This window comes from Aspergillus pseudodeflectus (assembly GCF_044049435.1).
Source record: "Aspergillus pseudodeflectus strain CBS 756.74 chromosome Unknown BJX68scaffold_14, whole genome shotgun sequence".
Classification (NCBI taxonomy): Eukaryota; Fungi; Ascomycota; class Eurotiomycetes; order Eurotiales; family Aspergillaceae; genus Aspergillus; species Aspergillus pseudodeflectus.
The window spans coordinates 474123-494413 of record NW_027263790.1 but is presented as its reverse complement, the minus strand read 5'-3'; the positions used below and the strand labels follow the sequence as shown (position 1 = coordinate 494413).

Here is a 20291-nt window from a genome sequence, read left to right as displayed (position 1 = left end):
CCTATTCTGATCTAGGAAGGTACATGGCAGGATCGCACCTTCCTTTTCAATATCATGTGGCGTACAAGGAAAGACGACCCATGCTTGTGCTCCTTCCCTTGCTCAGCCAGCCAATTATAGAAGGAAGGAACGAATGGCGGTTGGAAACCGTTCCTTTCTGCTTCAAGATAGGAAGGTGCGTCCACGAGTCTTACGTAGGCGGTCCCTGATTACCAGTACCTAAGCTCCGCTTGTCTGCGAGCCTATTCTGTTTGGCTTAGATCTGGATATTCACATTAGTTCTGCGCCATCGGGCGACCTCAGGCTGGTGGCTGATGCTTACTAGGATTTGCGGCTTGCGGGTCGGACTTAGGGTTAGCACCGATGCGGGAAGTTCCGAAGTGGACCCTCCAACGCATCGATTCTACATGGAGCGGTTACGAGGTGTATTTTGTTGATGATCGATTCCGGTTCACTATAGAAAGCGCTGGACTCTGTTATATCTGTTGCGCAGGGCTTGGGTGTCTGGTTGTTGTAAGCTTTTAGAGGAGAGATAGAATTATATTGCAGGTTTAAACAAGATTCGAGTAACTAAAAACCAGACGTGTAAATGCGTTGCAATTGTTGACCACTTAATGAGGTGAGCTAAGTGTTGGTCTGGATGGCAGCAGGATAACGCTCCCCCGCAGTCGTGAATCCCTTCAGAACCTCATCAATCTGCGCCAACTCCTCGTCCGAGACCTCAACAAACTTGCTATTCTCCTCAACTCTTGCAGCCGTCGACGCTCCCGGAATTGGGACAATGGTGGTGTTCAATCTCCGCGACAGCGCGATCGTCCACCCGATCGCCAACTGCGCAGGAGTGCAGCCTTTTTGCGTGGCGATCTCCTCGACTTTGTTAACCAGCTGCAAGTTCTTCTCAAAGTTTTCCTGCTGAAATCTCGGGAATCCGAATTGCAGTAGCAGTGAGTCCTTGGGCAAGTCCTCGTGTTTTTTGAATTGGCCTGTCAACAAGCCCCGTCCCATGGGCGAGTAAGCGACGATCGGGATTCCGTATTGCGCGCAGGCATCTGCGATGCCGTTGTTCAGGATATCGGGGGTGAACCTAATCAGTCAATAAGGCGCACAGATTAAGTTCGAGTTGAAAGGAACATACATGGAAAGCTCCACCTCAGCCGCAACGATCTTGGTGTATTTCACGGCCTCGTGAATCGTCTCCGCGCGAACCTCGCTCAGCGCAATACCTCCAATCTTGCCCGTCTGGACATATTCGCGCTCAACCACACCAAATGTAACCTCGAGGGGTACGTTTGGATCGCGACGCCCGAACTCAAACATGTCAATCTTCTTGCGGCCCTTGAGCTGCGCGATGCAGTTGTCGAGCGTGCGTCGGGTGTTCTCAGGCGAGCCATCGAGCTGGTGGGTATCGGGGTTCATTCCGCCCTTGATGCTGAGGACAACCTTGTCCGCGTCTTCGGGGTACTTTTCGAAATACCGCTCTAAAAGGACAAGACTGTTGTATTCGGGGGTACCATAGAATTCGGCGCCATTCCAGGAGGTGCCTAGATTCGTTTTATTGTCAGGTCTCTTGACTGTGGATGCAATGTGGAGAAATTGAGCAAGGAGTAGACTTACAGCCGTTAGCGATAGCGGCGCGGAGAGTCGCAAAGGCTTGTTCTTGGGAAGGAGGGGTTGCGCGCCAAGTGAGGCCCATCAGGCCTAGGCCGATGGGGCCGACTTCTTTACCAACGAGTTGAGGCATGTTCACAGTGGTATGTATTTGAATAGTAGCGGACGTAGTGGATTTGAGATGATGGATAATAGTTGTCGATATGGCGAATCTGAAGGTCCTTTTATAGTAGTGGACGTTGCAATGAGTTGTACAAATTGTTGTAAAATCCGTCCATTATCCCCGGGTCAGCTCCAAGTCAGCCCTGCCGCCCGGAGCAAGGCCTTAGAGGATAACGTTGTATTTTCAGCGAATCTCAGCACAGGAGTGGTTAAAATCGACCTAGTACTTTCGGAGTTCCGCTGTTATGTACGGATAATAGCCATCAGCGCCACGTTCACCTCTTGGCTCTTCCAGATGCATAAGGTGTCCGGCCACTGGTTGTTCCCACGGCCAGGTTATTACCCACTCCGCTTCAGCTCGACCTTCAGGACCAGGCCCTGTGGCCCGGCTTCCGCGCTGGTTACCCCCGGGGTCGGCTGATAGCGGGTCATAATCAGGGCCCGAGGAGATGGTGCACGTGGGTCAGGGCCGCAAACCGAAGTACGAATACCCAGGCGGCCAAGTGTATTGCGCAGTGCCAATGGAGTCTCAAAGAAACAGAGTCCTTCGACGAAAAGGATGGAAGTTCATGAACCGATCGGGCAAGGCCAGCATTCGCACCTCTAACCCGCCAGTTGCGTCGTCGAGGAACCATTATTGAAAGTGACTCTTCATGCCTTGGGACATATTGCACTCGCTGGCGTTGGACCAAAGCTTGCAAGGGTATAACGTCGCCGAGATAGAGACAAAATCGTTAGAACACCCAAGGATACCAGGTTATATTTGGGCCACAACTGCAGATGCAAATTAGCATAATTTGACATACGTGTAAGAGTTGGAACGGTGGTTTAACGTCTTACAACGTTCCAGGGCTGTAGCAAAGCTTGATACAATACCACCTGCTAGGGCTGGAATCTGTTCATGTTTGTCCAAGACGGTCGCCACAACAGCCGGCTCCGATTCTGTGATCCAGCAGGGCCAACGGTTCGTTCTAGAAGGTCTTTGAACCGTGGAGGCTAGGCCTAGGCGGATTCATTGACCTCAGGACCTTTCCTACTCCCGGACCCAATTAGAACTTCGGCATCATCACGCTTATAACAAACGATATGTATCTATGGAGGGGCAATGTCGATGTCATATCTGCAAGCTTTAGTATCCCCGCGTCGGCCGATGCATCCAGCTTCGATATATCTTCGGTGTTTCAGGGAACCGTTCTCGCTCTTTAGCATCTCGATCATAAGGAATAGCAAACCGGTGGCTGGAGTATGGATTGTCGATGTTGGGGTATAAACGATTAAGTTCAGGGAACGGGGATAAAACTGGGCCTCTGCAATCGAGATTTCATCAACTTCTCCGCCAATCATTAGGACATTGCTGCGACAACTCAGGGCATGGAAATGCAAACCAAGATTACTCGCATGGTAAAAGGTCAACAAGCGCAAACTCACCTCCGTCGTCTAGCATAAATCTTCTCAGATATTGGATGATCGACTCGCAGAGAACCCAGGAAGGGACGTTGTAACGTCGAGAGAGGAGTGTTAGGCTCACAAGCTATTCTGGAATTGCTAACAGGGCCGCGGTTTATTCCTGGCCCAAATAGGTTGAGAAATGGAGGAATACCCTTCAACTGAGGGTTCAATAGCAATGAAGGAATGGTAAGGAAGACAGCCTGTGCTGTTTCTGCGGAGGTGGGTATGATGTCTGGCTTGGCTATCACGGTAGGGTAGTCAGTGGAGGGGGCAGGGTTAATATTCCATCCGATATAATCATTCAATATCGAATAATGAGGGACAGAAGTAAACTTCGTGCCTGGGAGTCCTATTCTTCCAAATCCGGTATTGAGGGAGTTCTGAGTTGGTGTGGTGAGCCTTCCAGGTTGCTGCTGGCGATTCAATGGAAATGTTTGCTTTCACCATCCACCTGAAATGTGCTCTTTGACGCCATTGTTATTCCCAGTCATAGCCTCTCCCTCTTTTTCCTCTTCTGCTACTTTGTGTTATGCTTCTTTCACCCTTCATAGCCCTTAACCTCTATTACAACAAGGTCTTGAGGCTGAGCCTTCTGTGAGGCTCATACTCGTAACCTACTTAACCTTTCGTTCTGTCACTCCTTTTTGTTTTCTCCTATCTGTATTGTCACTTGTTTTGCTGCATTCTTCAAGTGGAACCGTCCTCGAGCTTCAACCATCCACTATGGAGGTGCTTCCCACTATTCCCGAGCCCGAAGACGGCCCTACCAAGTCGGTTGATATCCCGTTCGATGCTCAGGGCAGTCCTTATGCGCTAGTCGACGAGAAAGCCACTCAAATTGTCGAAGCTGAAAACCAGAAGCTGGATGACCTGATGGGCAAGTTCACCAAGGGCTTCGATCCCGGCTCCTTTCGCAGCGTCGTCCTCGCATCTCTTCCCAAGCTGGCAACCAACCTCTTCCCGGGCACCTACGCTCATTTTTTGCTGCTTTTGCTCCAGAGCTTTGAGCTCCTTCAGAGGATTCAACTGGACATGGAACATTGGCTTCTTGGCTGCTATAACGGCAATCAGTTTGTCTCTCCCACCGAAACGAACCTCGTCGATGAAAACTTCTTTGGCACCGAGCTGGAGATGCTGAGACAACTGCTAGAGCCCATTCGTGAAGGAACCAAAAAGTCAATCTTCTGGATGAACACTAGACGTGCGGATGCCTCCTGGACCTGTGACCAACTCGAAGCATCAATCAGTGTGATCGAGTCTTTCAAGAGCGATATTTGCGCGGCAATGACCAAATCAAGCTGCGTAGGTAGTAAGTTGAGAGCGGCTCCAAGATCTTGAATTGACGGCTAACACATCATAGAAACATTCTACAGCACTCTTCCTGTTTCGGTCGAACGAGACAGCATGCTTAGCTTGAGACAACATCGCCTAGACGCATGCAGGGCATCTTTGTACTGGGACAGCTACGGCGGCTCCGACATAGAGCTCACCTCCTTCTTCCGCTTCTACAAAGAGCATGTCTCTAAGAACGAACCTGCCAAGGCACGTGCGTCTGGATGGCTGCCTCCCAAGTCGCCCCAGACGCCTCGCCTATCGGAACAGCCAGCACTCGAAGGAGATCTAGCAAGCTGGGCTGCATTCGGCGTTGACAACGAAGTCATCGATCTCATGCTCAAAACTGCATTGTGGCTCAGTGTTGCCCGGGGTCTAGCAGCCGTGCATCTGTTCTGTGAGATTGCCCGCCTGTTTGTCTTGGACAAGCCGTCGCCAGATCTGAAGGACGAACGCCTGAAGTTTTTGTATTGTGTTACCCGCCACAGATACTCTACCGGAGGAGCCCAGTTCTCGCCATCCTTGTGTGTCCCTCAGGAAAGCAGTACTTTCCCCAGCCGCAATGTCGACTACTTCCAGGACGTTTGGAAAACTAGTTACGGGCTTGCCGATGGGCTTTACGATAACAAGACCCTGTTTGTCCAGCACAATGTTGCCAACTTTCGCCTTCATAGGGCTCCTTCGCGCCGCCGCTCTGGCCACGGAGACATGCAGCTAGTTGTTCATGCTCCTGTTCGTGAACCTTTGGCTTCCCTGCCTTGCACTCCAGATGGGAGCCTTTCAGAGACTGCGTAAGCATTCCTATCTTATTCATTCTACAGTTCAAGCTAACCCTTGTATCACTTTCTTCACAGAACATCTGACGAGTACGACTTTATCTCACTTTCCCCCGAGAGGAAGCCCGCATGCTCTCGCAGCAAGACCATCTAACTGTTCCATACCTCCTCAGCTTGATCGACACTTTCATCACTCGGGAAAAAAAAAGATCTAATGAAACGAGGTCTTACTACATGTGCGATTTACTCGAGTACCACGGTCACGAAGCATATGAATGACGATACCAAAAACTCATGAAAAACGCAAAAAAGATACTCAGCTTACATTGGGAATCTTAGACCAGATATCTATCACCTTCAGACAGACAGGATTTTTACTTCGGCTTTGGCCGGTTGGTACGAGATCTTTCTTTTTTCTCTTTTTTTCCTGTTTACGTTCCCTTACTTTCCCCTCACTCCCTCTCCGTTGATCCTTGGGTTGCAGACCTCATCGACTCAATCGTGGTTTCTCTCCTTGTAGCCTTCGAAGAATCGAAGAGCGAGCAATCGGTCAACCGAGCGGCGAGCTGGGGGTCGAATCTCAGCGCATTGCACTGCATCTGCCCAGTTACTATAAAAGAAAAAGACAAAAAGACAAAAAGACAAAAAGACAAAAAGACAAAAAGACAAAAAGACAAAAAGACAAAAAGACAAACAAAACATACTACTATCTACAAACACCTGCCTGTCCCATAATCTCCAGTCTACACTTCTTTTTGTGATTTTTTTTTGTTTGGCCTTTGTGAAGCAGAGCCCTGATAATTTTTTTTTCATTATAGAATGTTCCGGGCCTTTATAGACTTTTTCTTACATTTGCACTGAAACACAGGCTGATGTCGCCATGCAGGTCATGACTCACTTCCCTTAGCATCCTTCACTATTTCTTACTGACTTGTTATCTACCTACCATTACCTGGTAAGTTTAGGCTTGGGCATGTGCCATGGAGTGAGTTGCTTCATAGGCCCTTTCCCTGTTGAGTCATAACAGGTAGGCTCTGTGTATACATACTGGTCTCAGCTGTTCGAGTCCTGCATACCTTCTGGACCTGACCTTGCACAGTTGAGGGCTTCCCTGACGTGACCGAGCTGTGGTGGTTTGAGGCCTCGACTGAGGGGCGACGGAAACGATGGTTGTGACTGAGATTGTGTATGTGCTCTTGCCCTGATCCTCCTACTTCTCACTCTATGTCCGAGCTTCGCTCCTAAGATACGATAGTCTACATCGCACCAACCAAGGATCTAGATTCCTCCAGACTTGAAGATTTCGTAGCAATTCCTTTGTTGATATATGTAATTTAGTACGCGACGAGAAAACCATATGTTCGACATGTTCATTACTTCGTTGGCTGATTAGTGAGACTTGTCTTCGGTTCCTAGATAATATTTGAAAAGAGCAGACATGATCCAGCTAGAAAAGAGAAAGAACAGAAACAGAGAATATACGCAAACGCCATACTCAGTCAAAGCTAAGAGGATATATGAAAGCAAGCGCACGCTACGAATTAACCATGCTCATACTGTAGTCTAGGAACGGATCGATCATCATCATGTCCTCGGGGTTGGGTATTTTGGTGTCGGCAACGGAGGCAGAGGTAGACGTAGGAGCGGCCTCTTGCATCAGAAGATCAGCGTCATAGTACCCGGTAGTGGCTTGAGAAGGGTAGGTTGGGAAATCTGTGCTAATCTCCGGCAGCAGCATGGTTGGGTCCGTATGAGTCTCTGCAGGCATAGGATCACATGAAGGAGTGCCGGTATCGAATTCAAGGCCGTAAATCCCAAACACATCGCCGGGGACGGGTTCAGGGTCGTCCCCGAGCAGAGCCCGCTGGAGAAATAAGTCGCGGATGTCATCCTCCGCGTAATTATGTTTGCTGCCCATATGGACCCAAAGATCATAATTGCGGTGGAAGCGGTGTGGACACGCGTTGACGAAGCATGTAATTTGGCGGCCAGTTTCCTCGTCGTAGCCTTCGCCTGTCAAAGAAGCCAACGCGGAGAGGTTGCTGCTTTCTTGGCGTTTCTTCGCGAGACCGAGGCGCTGGCGTCGTTCAGCTTTGGAGTTCTGGAAGCCCAGATGAGCTGTGCGAATGTGTTCTTCGAGGGCGAGCTTGCTGCCATATCGCTTTCCGCACCCGCCGCCGGACCAGCCGGTAACTCGCTTTGAGGCGGAGACGTCTGTCTCGCCGCAGACGAAACGCTTCTCTCCCTCGTGGACAGTCCGGATGTGCACTGTTAGGTTTCCCTTTTTCGTGAAGCTACGGTCGCAGCCGGGTACTGTGCAGGGGAATATCCGGCGGTCTTCGAGGCTGATGTTTCCGTGGGCAACTTCCAAGTGGCGGCGGAGTTCACGCGGTGTCGAGCAGGCCACAGAACAATTAGGACATTGTGGAGGGTGTGCAGTTCGAATATGGCTCTGCAGTAGGGAGTATGTGGGAAATGTAACAGGCGGGGCCATCAATGACGGGTCCTCTTCTGCGCGCTGAGTACACTCCGCACAGCTAAATCGCTTCTGCGAGTGGACTCTGCTTTCATGCGTACGCAGATGGCCCGCCGTTTCAAACGCCATTATGCATTTCTCACCGGTTTCTGGGTCATTGTGTGTGCATTGGAAGGGCTTTTGTTTCAGATGAGCGGACAGAACATGCTTCTGGAGTGTCGAGTGCTTGCGGAAGGTCTCGTTACAAGGTGGATACCCGGTGCACCGGTATTTGTCCTGGCCATCATGTGCAGCCAAATGCCGTCGAAGCCGCGAGCCTGTCACGAAGCTCTTTCCACAACCCGGACGATCACAGACATAGTCTCGGACTCCGGTATGGGCGCTTTTGACGTGGTGATTCAAGTGCGAGGCTCGAAGGAAGGTCTTGTCACAGCCGTCGAAAGTGCAGCTAAATAGCCTTTCATTATTGTGTGAGCGCAAGTGTTCCTGTAATCGTGCGGGTCGATTAAACGCTTTGTCGCAGCCTTCGAACGGACAGCGGTGAGTTTTCAATTCCGATGGGTATCTGACCGAGGTCGTGGAAATTGGTGTGGCCGGGGTATCATTGAGGCTTCCGCTGGTGACGCTGGCATCATCGTGCAAGGAGTAATCAACGTCGGAATGTGCCTCCTCGTGGATTGGATCTGGTAGAGAGCAAAGCGATTAGCTTTGGGCCTGCCTTTGAAATTGCGACGAAGCTTTACCAGTGGAGTCCAGGGCTAAATGTTTTTGTAGTCGTTTAGGGCTTGGATAACCCCCGGACGCTTTTCTTTTTTGACCCATGCTTAAGCAAGCATACGGGCACCTCCCTCATATGTTGATCGACATGTACAGGACAAGAAACACCAGATACTCGATGAACGAGAATCCGATGATTTGGATAAATTTCTTGAGAGGTCAAGATTTTGCCGATAGGCGGTGAGAGCGGCTATGCCCAAACGAGTTAGCGGCATCAGGAACTTTTCCGCCGCCCTTTTGGTGTCGCGACAATGAAGAATTCAACAAAGCACCCCTGCCGCCTGGTCTGTCGCTCCATCCACCAAGTCCTGAGATAGAGCGCTCAGTGACCTTCATTCTCGCCTGTCCTTTGGTCTTTCGATTTGTCACATTCACCCTCCCTAACCCCGCCACAATGTCTGACTACGGCGACCACGAAGCTGAGGAAAAGTGAGAACACCATACCTTGCGACCGAACCCTCCCAATACGTCAATGGCTGGACTTTATGTCTTGATCTTGCTAGTCACTGAGGAAATCCGAGTGTTCTAACATTGTCTCCACCACAGCTACGACTACGAGCCCGAGCAGAACTACGACGATAATGAGCCCGAAGATTTCCTCGACCCGGAAGACGTTGAAGGCGAAGGTGGCGCCGATGGATACGAAGACGGCTCGTATGCGCCTGCCGTGAACGGAGATCGTGTTGTGGTTTCGGGCGACCCAAACGCAGGGTATGCGGGCAAGGTGGTCGAACAGGCACGAGCCAAGAAGATTCCCAATGACCAGCGCACGACAACCCCATACATGACCAAGTATGAGAGGGCCCGTGTTCTCGGCACAAGAGCTTTGCAGATCAGGTTAGTGCCTCCAGGGCTTGACTTGAGCACAAATGGAGAGTTCGATTGAACTTGTATTGACGTTGTCGCAGTCTGAACGCGCCGGTGCTTGTGGACCTGGAAGGGGAGACGGATCCTTTGCAAATCGCTCTCAAGGAGCTAGCCCAAAAGAAGATCCCTCTCATTGTGAGGAGGTATCTGCCGGACGGAACGTAAGCGTTTCACCATATTTCTCGAATGGACCGAAGCTAAAACTATGCATCAGCTACGAGGACTGGACGTGCGAGGAACTGCTATAAATCTAATGATGAGTTTGTATCTTACAATGGGCTTTCTATTTCTTTTCTTCTGGTCGAACTCTTCGAGTTCCCGCATAGCGTTTGGAGTTCAGGAATAGCATGGGCACCGGCTTGCGAGCCGGGCCCTGCAAAGGGAAAATACCAAAAAGATGTCAGTATTGCAGTGAATATTTGGACGCCAAAAAAATCCAAAAGAGAAAGTTTGATGTTGACTCCGCTATCCTGTAACCCAGGTAGCATTCCTAACTCGAGAGAGCTTTCTATATTAGATTCTGATTAACGATTGACCTGTCATAACTTGATATCTCTCAATCGTTCTTGGGCTGGTCTACCAAAGTAGCCTAGAAACACGGACATTTTCGTCTTTATGGCGCGATGCAGAGCTCCAATACTAGCTTGATAGATCAAACAATCGGGTCAAACCCAGCTTCTAGAATATGCACGGACTGCTGCAATCTCTTGTTTAAATCACTTAGACCTCTCGCGCTAGTCCCAGATGCTATGTATGGACATGCGTATGCGTATTCGTAGGTTATACTGGGTGTATTCCTGTCTCAACACAACCGTTGCGAAGACATATCATACGTTTTTGTCCCAAGAAATGCGCTAGATGTCTGACCCTAGAATCATCCTCTCGTCTCCGTATTCGAGGTTCCCATTTGCTTGATAATCTGAATGTAAACACCATAGCCTATGGATCTATATCCAGGTCACATGACTTGTAGTTCGGGATCGGAGTTAACGCCACCGATCTTCATCTCCGACGCTTCTCCGAAAGCTTTGAACTTGTTCCCATGCATCAACACTGTTCAAGCTTCGCGAACTCTTTCCGATAATGCGCTTCTAGCGAAAAGCCCACAGAGAAGTAGCTTGCGACAGCTGTTACATATCATGGAATTACGCTTCAAGCCGACTTCAACCTCAGGCCTAGGCTGTAATCGGGTAAGCTTCTGATTCCTTTTTCCCCGCTGGATAAGTCGGCACGCCAGGCCCGAATCCACTCCAGTGACCGCACTCTTTTTCGTCTTCCACCAATCTTTGCGTCCAAACCATCACATCAACTGTTGGTCCAGAGCTCTTATGCTGTCTCAGGAACGTATTAGCGAGTTTAGCGAGAATGGCTCATGAAACCATGACGCCTCCTGACGGTTACGGCTCTTCCACATCAGAGCAATGCCGTAGGATCAGACCCTCATACTCCCAGGCCGGTGCTGCTGGTCAGATATGATTGAATATCCACCGGTTGAGTGGCTTCTATACGGAGCAGAGACAGTATTCCGAACAGCGAATGGACCAGTCCCTGGTTCCAAATTTTCGCTTCAATATGGAATCCAGAGGCAAATCAGGCTCTATCATGTGGGCCACCCCGGCTACTGAGCTTTGCCGTTGCTCTTATTCCCAAGCTTAGCGGCTTAGTGCGCCCCGCGCAACCCAAGGATAAGGATTGCTTGCGTAAATTGAAAGAGAAATCCTTTCAACTATAAATTTTGAGGCGTCTCCATGAGGACCTGCTCGGCTTCTTTCATTTGTTCCAGGTTTTCCCAGGCTTTTCCTCTACATGCTGTGGCTTGTCTCTTGATAGCGCATTCTCCATTCATCAGACAGGAGCGCTGTAGATAGAGCTCGGCTTTCTCACTTCAGGCCCCTCAACGCAGCTGACGTCTGGAAATGGGTATGGATGTTGACACGGTAGAACGATCTGAGGCAGCATCAGCCGATGGTCAAGATGTTGAGAAAACCACGCCTCCGCCAGCTCAAACCGTCGAGAAAGTTCCCGAACCGACCTTTGATACTGGCCTTACAGCATGGCTGCAGGTCTTTGGCTCGTTCTTCCTCTTCTTCAACTCATGGTGCGTCCCATCTTAGATCCTCTTTTGATCCATTGACATACTTGACTGACCATACGTATAGGGGTGTGGTAAATACATGGGGTGTTTACCAGACATACTATGAACAAACTCTCCTGTCCGACATGTCCTCGTCAACAATAGCCTGGGTCGGTTCGTTGCAGTCCTTCCTTCTCATGCTCTTCGGCGTTGTGACCGGTCCATTATTCGACGCTGGATATTTTCGCGCTCTTCTTGGTTTCGGAACTTTCATGCTTCCTTTCGGATTGATGATGACCAGCCTATCATCTCAGTTTTGGCATTTTATTCTAGCTCAAGGTATCTGCATTGGATTAGCCTGTGGCTGCCTCTTCGTTCCAGCGATTGCTATCTTGCCTCAATATTTCCGACAGCGCAGAGGTCTCGCCAACGGAATTGCCGCCACAGGAAGTAGCATTGGCGGTGTCATATATCCGATCATGTTCAACGAGCTGCAGAAGAAGATCGGCTTCCCTTGGGCAACTCGAGCAATAGGATTCCTTGCCCTTGGAACATGCTTAATCTCCTTTGCAGTCATGCGCATGCGTTTCGTACCTACGGAGAAGCGCAAGTTGATTCAGCTCGGAGCTTTCAAAGAGCCCATCTTCGTGCTCTTCTCCATTGGCATGTTCATGGGCTTTTTAGGTTTTTACAACTTCCTCTTTTACGTCCAGTCCTACGCCATCGAAACCGGCATCGTCGACGACAACCTCGGCTTCTACTTGCTTTCAATGTTAAACGCAGGATCTACCTTTGGTCGAATCTTGCCCAACTTCATCGCCGATCATACCGGCCCGCTGAACATGCTCATACCCGCCTCGGCCATCACCGCCATCCTTTCCTACGTCTGGATTGGCGTCCATACCGTCCCCGGAATAATCATCCTCTCTGTCTTATACGGCGTCTTCTCCGGCGGTTTCGTCTCCCTCCCTCCCGTGGTAATGGCTTCATTAACCAAGGACATGCGCGAACTCGGCACGCGGATGGGCATGGTGTTTGCGATTACATCTGTGGGATTGTTGATTGGAACCCCGATTGGAGGTGCTATCTTGAGCGACTCGCACAAGTATCTTGGGGTTCAGCTGTTCACGGCCTGCGCCTTGACAGTATCAGTTGCCATCTTTTTGGGCGTTCGGCTTTCTCGCACGGGTCTCAAGGTCGCGGTTCGAGCCTGAGCTGACGTTTGTCTGACTGCTCCTTGCAGAAACCCTTGGCGTTGTGTCTCTAGCAGCGAAAAGGATATTCTATATCCCACTCATGGACACCGCGGTATGACAAAAAACTGCATCTGTTTGGTGAAAGTGCATTTACGGCGCAAATGGGCATTGAATATAGAAGGGACGTAGCGTTTAATGCATATATATTTGTACATCTCATATTTTCATCGTTGATGTATCTAGTCTAAACATCCTCTCCTAGAAGAGATCAAGGATAGCACAACGCAATCTAGGCCGCTGTAACTCCAGGGCGTTATCCCAACTCCAAACACCCATAACGCAAACGCACATTCACCCAAAACCACAATTACCTCAAGAAACATCCGTCGGACTTACCGGGAAATTCTCCCCATTCTCTCTTATATGCTCCAGCTTCTTATCCCGACTGCACGGCTTGCGCATATCAAACGCATCCTCTCCAGATTCCGACATTCCCGTCGGGTCATCGCTGTAGTAATTGACGACTCGCCGAAAGACCGAGTACCTGGAACATTGATCACACCGTTAGCACCGTCGCTCGCGGGAAGCAACCGCAAAAAAGTTATTGGTAAGTAGAAGAAGATAACGCACCCCATTCCCTTGTACATATCCACCGCTATCTTATTCCCCGCCCGCACATACAAATCCACGAACCACGCATTGTTGATATCGGACCCTTGCTCGAGACGCTCGGTGAGTCGGCGGGCGTGGCCGAGGCGGCGCCAGGCCGGCGCAACGGTTAGAACTGTGATGTGGCCGTGCCATGGGGTATAGTGTTCTGAATGGCGCATGGAGGGGTGCTGTTCTTCGAGCTTGCCCATGACTGGGATGAAGTAGTCAGTGGTTACCCGAGGTAATTGGTTTCGAATGGAGGATGATAGTGTATTCCGAGGGAAGTTCACGTACTGTATCCGACAATTCCCTCTTTGCGGTCCTTGACGCTGCTAAAGAGCGAGGGCCATCGCATCATGTAATTGAGGTAGAAGCCCAGGTCATAGTTCTCGGTGAGGGGGTCGAGGTTCGTGAGATTCAAAGACAGGAGGTCCGTCGGGGACATTCGGCGGATTGAACTCATTGTTGCGAATGACTTGGGATGATTAATTGAGGGTAATAAAGGTAAAGAAAATGTCTTGGGCACGAGCAGCTCCAAAGCGGGGAGAAAGTTGAGCAGCGCGGGACGCTCTCGTTTGGGGCTCCTGGCGGTCACGGGAATTCAGGGCTCAGGTTAACTCAAGCCAGCCCAACGGCTTTCTTCTCTTCTATGTTCATTCATCGTCCTAGACACAGGCTTTGCTTTGATACCGGTGTGACTTTCACTCTCCTTTGATTGTCTCATGGCCTTGTTTGACCCTTAGTAATGCCGTGATCTCCGCTGTTTGCAACTCCGCCGCCTGCCCAACCCCTGTCAATCACGATCTCCATTCCCCAATTTTACGACTCCGCTCGCCTTTCAGCCAGTTTACTTCTCATAACGCGTCCATTTGCGGGCAGAGGAAGAGGACGAGATACCGCGACATATTTGCAACGAGTCCCAAGTCGATCGGAGTTGACTTGGTCGGAAGCCACTCGTTCGGATCTTCTCAACCCCTGCAACATGCCGTCCAGTCCACCCTCACCCTTACGACTTTCTCACCGCTACAGTCGGAGTCGCTCATCAAACGCCGATATAGATCCCATGTCGCCAGTGACTTTCGCGCCCAATGGCTACTCCCACAGCTCTCCCAGATCCCCTCGCAGCCCTCGCCTATCCGCCCCGCCATCCCCTGTTACCCCCCGACAACATTACGCGCAGAGCATGAACGGGTCCGCGAGGATTTCGGGCGACTTTGGAGCAGCAGCAGAAGGGGGTGGAGGGCTGGGAAACCTCGCAGACGAATTAGCGGACGCGTGGGAGGAAGACGACGGTGGTTATGGATATGCATCGGGGCAGGACGCCGCCCCATCGGATTCGCAACCGCTCGAACGCATGACGACGAGAACACCTTCGCCTGGTTATTTATCAGACCGCGATTCGCTACAGCCGCCCCGGCCGAGGTTAAGAAATGGTACGAATCGGCACCGGAGGCACGAGTCGCAATATGATGGCTCTGACTATGGGAATGATTCGGATTTTGAGGAGGCCGCCGATATGTCTCCGGGGCTTGAGAACCAGATGGCGGAGATTGAGAGTCTCGCTCGGCGAGGTCTGGAAAACAATGGAAGTGAAAGTGACCATGTCATTGACCGTGCGGTTTTGGCGCTGCAAGATCTCGGGGGGCAGAGTGGGATTGAGAACAACGCTATGAGGTTCGTTTGCCCACTTCACAAAAGCATGCAGTATACTGACCTTGACAGGCTCATCACCGCGCATTCCTCCATCACATCGCATCTAACTCACCAAACACGGACCCTTCAAAACCTCACCCACCCTCTTCTCTTCGCGCCATACCCTCTCCTCTCCGAGGAAGCTATCGACGCTCTTATTCCCCTCATCGACGAGGGCCTCCTACCAAGCCTCCCTTACCCTTTCCCAGACCAACAACACCACTCCTCGCGACCAAGTACTCCCTCACAATCCGCCTCTAACCCTCTCACCTCCCTTCAAACCCTCATCTCACAAACCTCCGACATCACCATGTCTCTCCGCAGCTTGAGCGACACACTCTACGAATCCCGACAACTTACCGCAACCGCATCGCGGCGACTGCGCTCCGCACGAGAACTCGTTGCCGAGCTCCGCCGCGAAGAAGAAAGCCGCGAAGAGGGACACCGCTGGATAGAGAAGGGCGACTGGGATCGTCGGTTACAGGACCGCGAAGCAGGGCGCGAGTGCCGAGATGTCGTGGACGGCTTCGAGGCTTTCTGCGGAGAGTGGAGGGAGAAGCTCTTTGGTGCTGCTGTCGGTTCAGAAGCCGTTGCTGCTTAATCTGGCTCTCTCTTCCACGGCTCCGTTCCGCGCGCCTATTTCCTGTCTGGCGTTTCACGAAAATATCTATGGGCCATTTATCATTCATGTTCTCTCCATCACCCATACCCCCATACTCGCTTTCTTTTATTACATTTCCTTCTCGTATATAGATTTGTTATCTGGCTGTGACTTTCCTTTCTTTTTGCCATCTTTCATTCTCACAGACACTTGCATACTTCCGTGTGAATGTGTCGATCTCTGACGTCTCCTATTCCGTACCTCCACTGGTATCTCATATCATTAGACTGCGATTTTGCACTTTTTTTTTTGCTCTTGTCTACCTAGTGTTCCTCCGGGTTTATTTGGTATCTTTGTTCGCGGGTCGAGCTAGAAAAACATACAGACAGACGTATCAGGTACATTTCTCTTGCTACGATTTAGTTGGGTCCAATTGGTGTCATGAAATAAATGAGGAATTGATGGTGCAGATTACGGAGGATCCTTAGGACTCTGACAAAAGTTCTATCTGGATAGAGATATACCTCTTGTCATATCATGCCTATCCATATACCACATGTTCGGGTGACTTCGCATTAATAAACCAACTACTGTACTGCCGTTGTAACCTACCAAGCATGATGAGATAGAAGAGAAAACTGAAAGTAACGAAGTAGATCAAGTTCATTTATGACAAGAGAGACATAATGCATTTCAAACAAGAAACCATCGTGTCATGAGATGAGGGGCCGAACTACCCAGGCAGAGACACTAGCTAAAAACAACTCATCTGTACAGCCTGCCCTGGCTCGTGACCCATGGCTCATGCGTGTCGTAGCAAAAAGAGGTAGAGGGAAGGGTGAACTGTATAGAAAGATGGATAGATAGAAGAACAATGCGAAGAGAGAGAGAGAGAGAGGTTCATAGCATGAGGAAGATAGAGGGTGATGCATGGAGAGGTAGATGGGTATGGAAATGGAAGAAGACAAAAGAAGAGAATAGATTTCACACGCCCATTTGTTCTTTCAGATACAGGAAACTTTTGATAGAGAACAGGAGCTAGGTCGGATACTGATGGTGTCTACCTTACTGCTGCTGTTGCCTCCATCTGGGTACCCACTTGCCGCCGCTGCTCTTGGGTTCTTCAGGCTTGTCGGACGAGGACTGCGGCGTTTCTGTGCGAGAGGGGGGTTGGGAGGAGCGCGAGGGGGGAACGTAGCGGTCGGCAGGAGGCGCAGCAGGGGCAGCACCGGAGGAGCCACGCATATGAGGGGGGACGTAGCCGCCGGTCTTGCGCAGAGGCTGGGGTTCTTCTCTTGGAGCAGCAGCTGCGGGGGGAGCGGAAGCTTCGGGGGCGGCGGGGGCGGAGACGGGAGCGCCAGAGGCAGCAGCAGCTTCTTTGGCAGCTGCACGCTCTCTCCAGCTAGAAGCACCACCACCAGTGCGAGGAGCAAGGTTGAGACGGGGAGCGGTACGTTCAGGCTCTGCAGCGCGAGGAGCGGGTTCTGGGGCGCCTGTTCGTTTGGCGAGGCGGCGGGCCTCGGCTTCTTCTTCGCGCTGCTTCTGCTTGGCAGCCATCTCGTCGAGTTTCCTGGGTAGTGGGTCAGTAGGTGAATAATCGGAGCTAGAGAGATTTAGGGGTACTAACTTCCTCTCCTCCTCGCGCTTAGCCTTCTCCTCGGCGAGGGCGCGGCGGCGTTCCTCCTCTCTGGCGACTCTCTCTTCCTCCTCGCGAGCAGCGCGTTCCTCTTCCTCCCTGCGGGCACGCTCGGCGTTCTCGCGCTCAATTCTCTCACGGCGACGGCGTTCCTGTACTTCCTTGATGCGCTGCTTCTTCTTGGCCTCGAAGTCTCTCTCGGCGGCCTTGCGGCGCTTCTCAAATTCCTCGTGACGCTTCTCTGAGACATCCTTGCGGAAGTTGCTGAACTGGGGAACCAGACGGCTAAGGCGATGCTTGAGAGCAACAGCTTCCTTGTGCTTGACCTCGGCCTCAGCAAGAGTCTCGGCCTTTTGGCGCTCGTACAGTTCCATATCACGCTTCTTCTGGGCCTCGTAGTCTTCCGGAACGTGTTTCAATTCCTCCCGGCGGAAGGCACGCTCCAAGTGGTCGATGCGCTTGCCAGTGGTGCGAATGCGGTCATTGAGTTCGTTCTTCTCCTTCTCCAACTGGGCGAGCTTCATAGCACGGAGGCGGTTGGCATCGAGATCCTCGAGGTCAATCTCGCTGATATCAATACCCTTGACGCCACTCTTCAGTTCTTCAATCTGCTTCTTAAGCTCTGCCTGGCGGATCTTCTCCTGCTCGTCCTTGATGCGCTTCTTCTCACGCTCGCGCTGCTCCTCAGCAAGACGCTGCTTCTCAGCCTCCTGGATCTGCTGGGTGCGGAGACGCTTCCGGGTTTCCTCCTCGCGCTGCTTGCGCTGGAGAGCGTCTGTGGCAGCTTCCTTCTTCTTCTCGATGACGACGCGGCGCTCGAGAGTCTCCTCGTGCTCCTTGGCAGCACCGGCCTCGGCGCGTGCGAGAGCAGTCTGCTTGGCCTGGAGACGGGCCTCTGCGTATGAAGGGTCGACATACATGCATGAGATGTGCAGAGTCTTGGCCAGGCGGGTGAGCTGCAGACGGGCGATCTCAGCAGGGGTGTTTTGCAGACGCTGCACGGAGCCCAGCTCGCTCTCCGCAGAACCAGCAGCGCTTCCGGAGTGAAGAGCCTTGGCAGAGGAGAACACATCGGTGTCGAATGTGAGAACACCAGAGATGTGGTCCACACGGATGGCAAGGTCACCCTTCTTGCAGCCGTTCATGATGAACTTTTCGATCATGGCAGGGGTGATCTGGAAAGGATCGGGGAACTGAGCCAGCTCGTACACGAATTTGAGCTCAACAGACTCGTAAACCTGCGAGAGCTGCTGGAAAAGACGGGTGAGAATGACCTGCTGGAGAGGCACGACGTACTTCTCCATGTCGGGGTCGGCACCAATCTGCTTGAGAATGGGAGTGACCTTCTTGCAGATGGACAGAGGGTGGAAGTCAACTTCGAGAATGTTGTAGAGGTCGCGAATTTCAGGGCGAGCACGCTTGAGGAGACCCTTGTTGAGAGCATCACGGAACAAAACAGCACGAGTGGGACCCTGGGCCATGCCAAGCAAATTGGTAAGGCGGGTGTTCTTGTTCTTGCGGACCTCATCGACATCGATCAAAGCGCCACGGGAGCGAGAAGTGCTGATCACAGGAATGGAGAGAGCAGAAAGAAGCACAAAGGAGGCGGTCTTGGTCATCTCAGCCTCGGTAACTGACGGGTGTTCCTTCTTGTTGCCCTGGTTGGCGGCAAGGGTGACAGCGGACTGGCGAAGCAAGTTGTAGTAACGGCTCCAAGCCGCAGCGTGGAAGAGGTAGTTCTCGCTGACAAGGAAGATACGGGCCAGCTTCTCATAGTAGTTGGCCATCATGACGTTCTTCGCAGGGCGCTTGCTGAGGCTGAGAAGAGTGTGAATATCTTCAATGCTGCGGAAGGCCTCCTGCCAGAGTTCAAGTTCCACGGCAACATTCAGCTGCTGGAAACGGGTGTCCAAGTGGCGCTGAAGGGTGTCCGGATCACTAAGGTTGATCGCGTGCATCTGGGCGGAATACTTGGCGGCGTTCTGAACATGGTTGCGGAGAAGTTCGCAGAGTCTGCGGAACTCAGTCTTGCGGGTGTACTTTAGGCAAAACTGGAAGGCCTGCAGGGCAGTTGTCTGGTACATGACTTCCAGGCGGGCATTGTTCTTCAAGATCTCGAGAACTGTACGGTAGGTTTCCCACAAGAACTTGAGCCACGGGGTAACAACTGCACGGTCGGTTCGGTCGCGGGACTGTTCGCCAGAGACGGTAGCGAGGAGAATGGTCTCGGGGGTCTCGATGGCCTCGAGATCGTCAACATTTGATGAGGGAGCGGCGGACTCTAGGGACGATTGAATCTCGTCCGCCTTGGCTTGTGCTTCCGTCACTTTCTTCTCCGCGAGTTCGATGAACTTCTTCAGAACGACCTATGAAAAAAGACTTCCATTAGCATCATCGACCACTGCATCTATGGTGCCATGCTCCCAACATACCTCGATGGTTCCAACGTTGGTGTTCTGGGCGATGTTCTTGTACTGGTACAGGCCATCCTTGGCAGCCTTGCCTTTGCGGAGTTCGACGGAGAGCTCGACAAACAAAAGCATAACCGGTTCGAGGGAAGCGATCGGGCTGCTGCGCGTCCGTTTCGAGGTGACATGTTCGTGGAGGACGTTAAGGGCGGCCGGAGCCTGGCCCACGGCGATAAGTTCCTGAGCCCTCTGCAGGCAGGCTTTGCGTTAGTACACGCCCCAAATTTTATGTTTCCCTTTTCCATCTCGACCTCGAATTCACGACCTACCTTCAGGACATTTTCGGGTTTGATATGCGGTGGAGGCGGCATGGTGGGCGATGTGTTGCGAGGGATAAACGATGATTATTTGTATAGGGCACGGCGTGCACACAAGCGTTGAGTCGAGTCTCGACAAGGGATAGGCGCAGAGCGAGTCAAAACTGCGCACAACAGGCGGGCAGCAAGAGTCGACAGCCAAAAGTCCCTATTGAAATGAATGCTGCCACGCGACGGTCGGCGAAGACAGGTGGGAGGGGAGGCGTCGG

The 20291-nt window shown here is 51.6% G+C and overlaps 8 protein-coding genes across 8 annotated transcripts; 4 read left to right on the top strand and 4 right to left on the bottom strand.

Annotated features, from left to right (window-relative positions):
- Nucleotides 1–524: 524 nt before the first annotated feature.
- BJX68DRAFT_234116 (aldo/keto reductase family protein) lies at nt 525–1831 on the bottom strand. The gene is made up of 3 exons (XM_071039705.1): nt 1615–1831; nt 1136–1541; nt 525–1084 (listed from the first exon to the last, which is right to left on the bottom strand). Exons 1-3 carry the CDS (start codon nt 1739–1741, stop codon nt 625–627), a joined length of 993 nt encoding a protein of 330 aa, XP_070900795.1. The 5' UTR covers nt 1742–1831; the 3' UTR covers nt 525–624.
- Nucleotides 1832–3942: 2111 nt separating this feature from the next.
- On the top strand, nt 3943–5481 carry BJX68DRAFT_265377 (uncharacterized protein; the record flags this gene model as incomplete). Its single annotated transcript, XM_071045224.1, has 3 exons — nt 3943–4528; nt 4580–5342; nt 5406–5481. The coding sequence occupies 3 exons, from the start codon at nt 3943–3945 to the stop codon at nt 5479–5481; spliced, it is 1425 nt and encodes a 474-aa protein (XP_070900794.1).
- Nucleotides 5482–6682: 1201 nt separating this feature from the next.
- Nucleotides 6683–8689, bottom strand: BJX68DRAFT_52506 (C2H2-type zinc finger protein). The gene is made up of 2 exons (XM_071049330.1): nt 8547–8689; nt 6683–8486 (listed from the first exon to the last, which is right to left on the bottom strand). The coding sequence occupies exons 1-2, from the start codon at nt 8623–8625 to the stop codon at nt 6862–6864; spliced, it is 1704 nt and encodes a 567-aa protein (XP_070900793.1). The 5' UTR covers nt 8626–8689; the 3' UTR covers nt 6683–6861.
- A 285-nt stretch (nt 8690–8974) lies between these two features.
- BJX68DRAFT_265375 (DNA-directed RNA polymerase core subunit RPO26) lies at nt 8975–9695 on the top strand (the record flags this gene model as incomplete). Its single annotated transcript, XM_071045223.1, has 4 exons — nt 8975–9009; nt 9127–9417; nt 9489–9608; nt 9662–9695. 4 exons carry the CDS (start codon nt 8975–8977, stop codon nt 9693–9695), a joined length of 480 nt encoding a protein of 159 aa, XP_070900792.1.
- Nucleotides 9696–10707: 1012 nt separating this feature from the next.
- Nucleotides 10708–12921, top strand: BJX68DRAFT_52283 (MCT family MFS transporter). The gene is made up of 2 exons (XM_071049325.1): nt 10708–11545; nt 11607–12921. The coding sequence occupies exons 1-2, from the start codon at nt 11364–11366 to the stop codon at nt 12733–12735; spliced, it is 1311 nt and encodes a 436-aa protein (XP_070900791.1). The 5' UTR covers nt 10708–11363; the 3' UTR covers nt 12736–12921.
- Nucleotides 12922–12926: 5 nt separating this feature from the next.
- On the bottom strand, nt 12927–14036 carry BJX68DRAFT_234108 (peptide alpha-N-acetyltransferase complex B subunit NAT3). The gene is made up of 3 exons (XM_071039704.1): nt 13663–14036; nt 13348–13579; nt 12927–13261 (listed from the first exon to the last, which is right to left on the bottom strand). Exons 1-3 carry the CDS (start codon nt 13829–13831, stop codon nt 13090–13092), a joined length of 573 nt encoding a protein of 190 aa, XP_070900790.1. The 5' UTR covers nt 13832–14036; the 3' UTR covers nt 12927–13089.
- On the top strand, nt 14027–16296 carry BJX68DRAFT_52285 (uncharacterized protein). Its single transcript, XM_071049326.1, has 2 exons — nt 14027–15042; nt 15091–16296. The coding sequence occupies exons 1-2, from the start codon at nt 14351–14353 to the stop codon at nt 15659–15661; spliced, it is 1263 nt and encodes a 420-aa protein (XP_070900789.1). The 5' UTR covers nt 14027–14350; the 3' UTR covers nt 15662–16296.
- A 430-nt stretch (nt 16297–16726) lies between these two features.
- On the bottom strand, nt 16727–20076 carry tif32 (putative eukaryotic translation initiation factor 3 subunit EifCa; the record flags this gene model as incomplete). The annotated part of the gene is made up of 4 exons (XM_071045222.1): nt 16727–17231; nt 17289–19663; nt 19730–19954; nt 20035–20076. 4 exons carry the CDS (start codon nt 20074–20076, stop codon nt 16727–16729), a joined length of 3147 nt encoding a protein of 1048 aa, XP_070900788.1.
- Between the last annotated feature and the right edge of the window lie 215 nt (nt 20077–20291).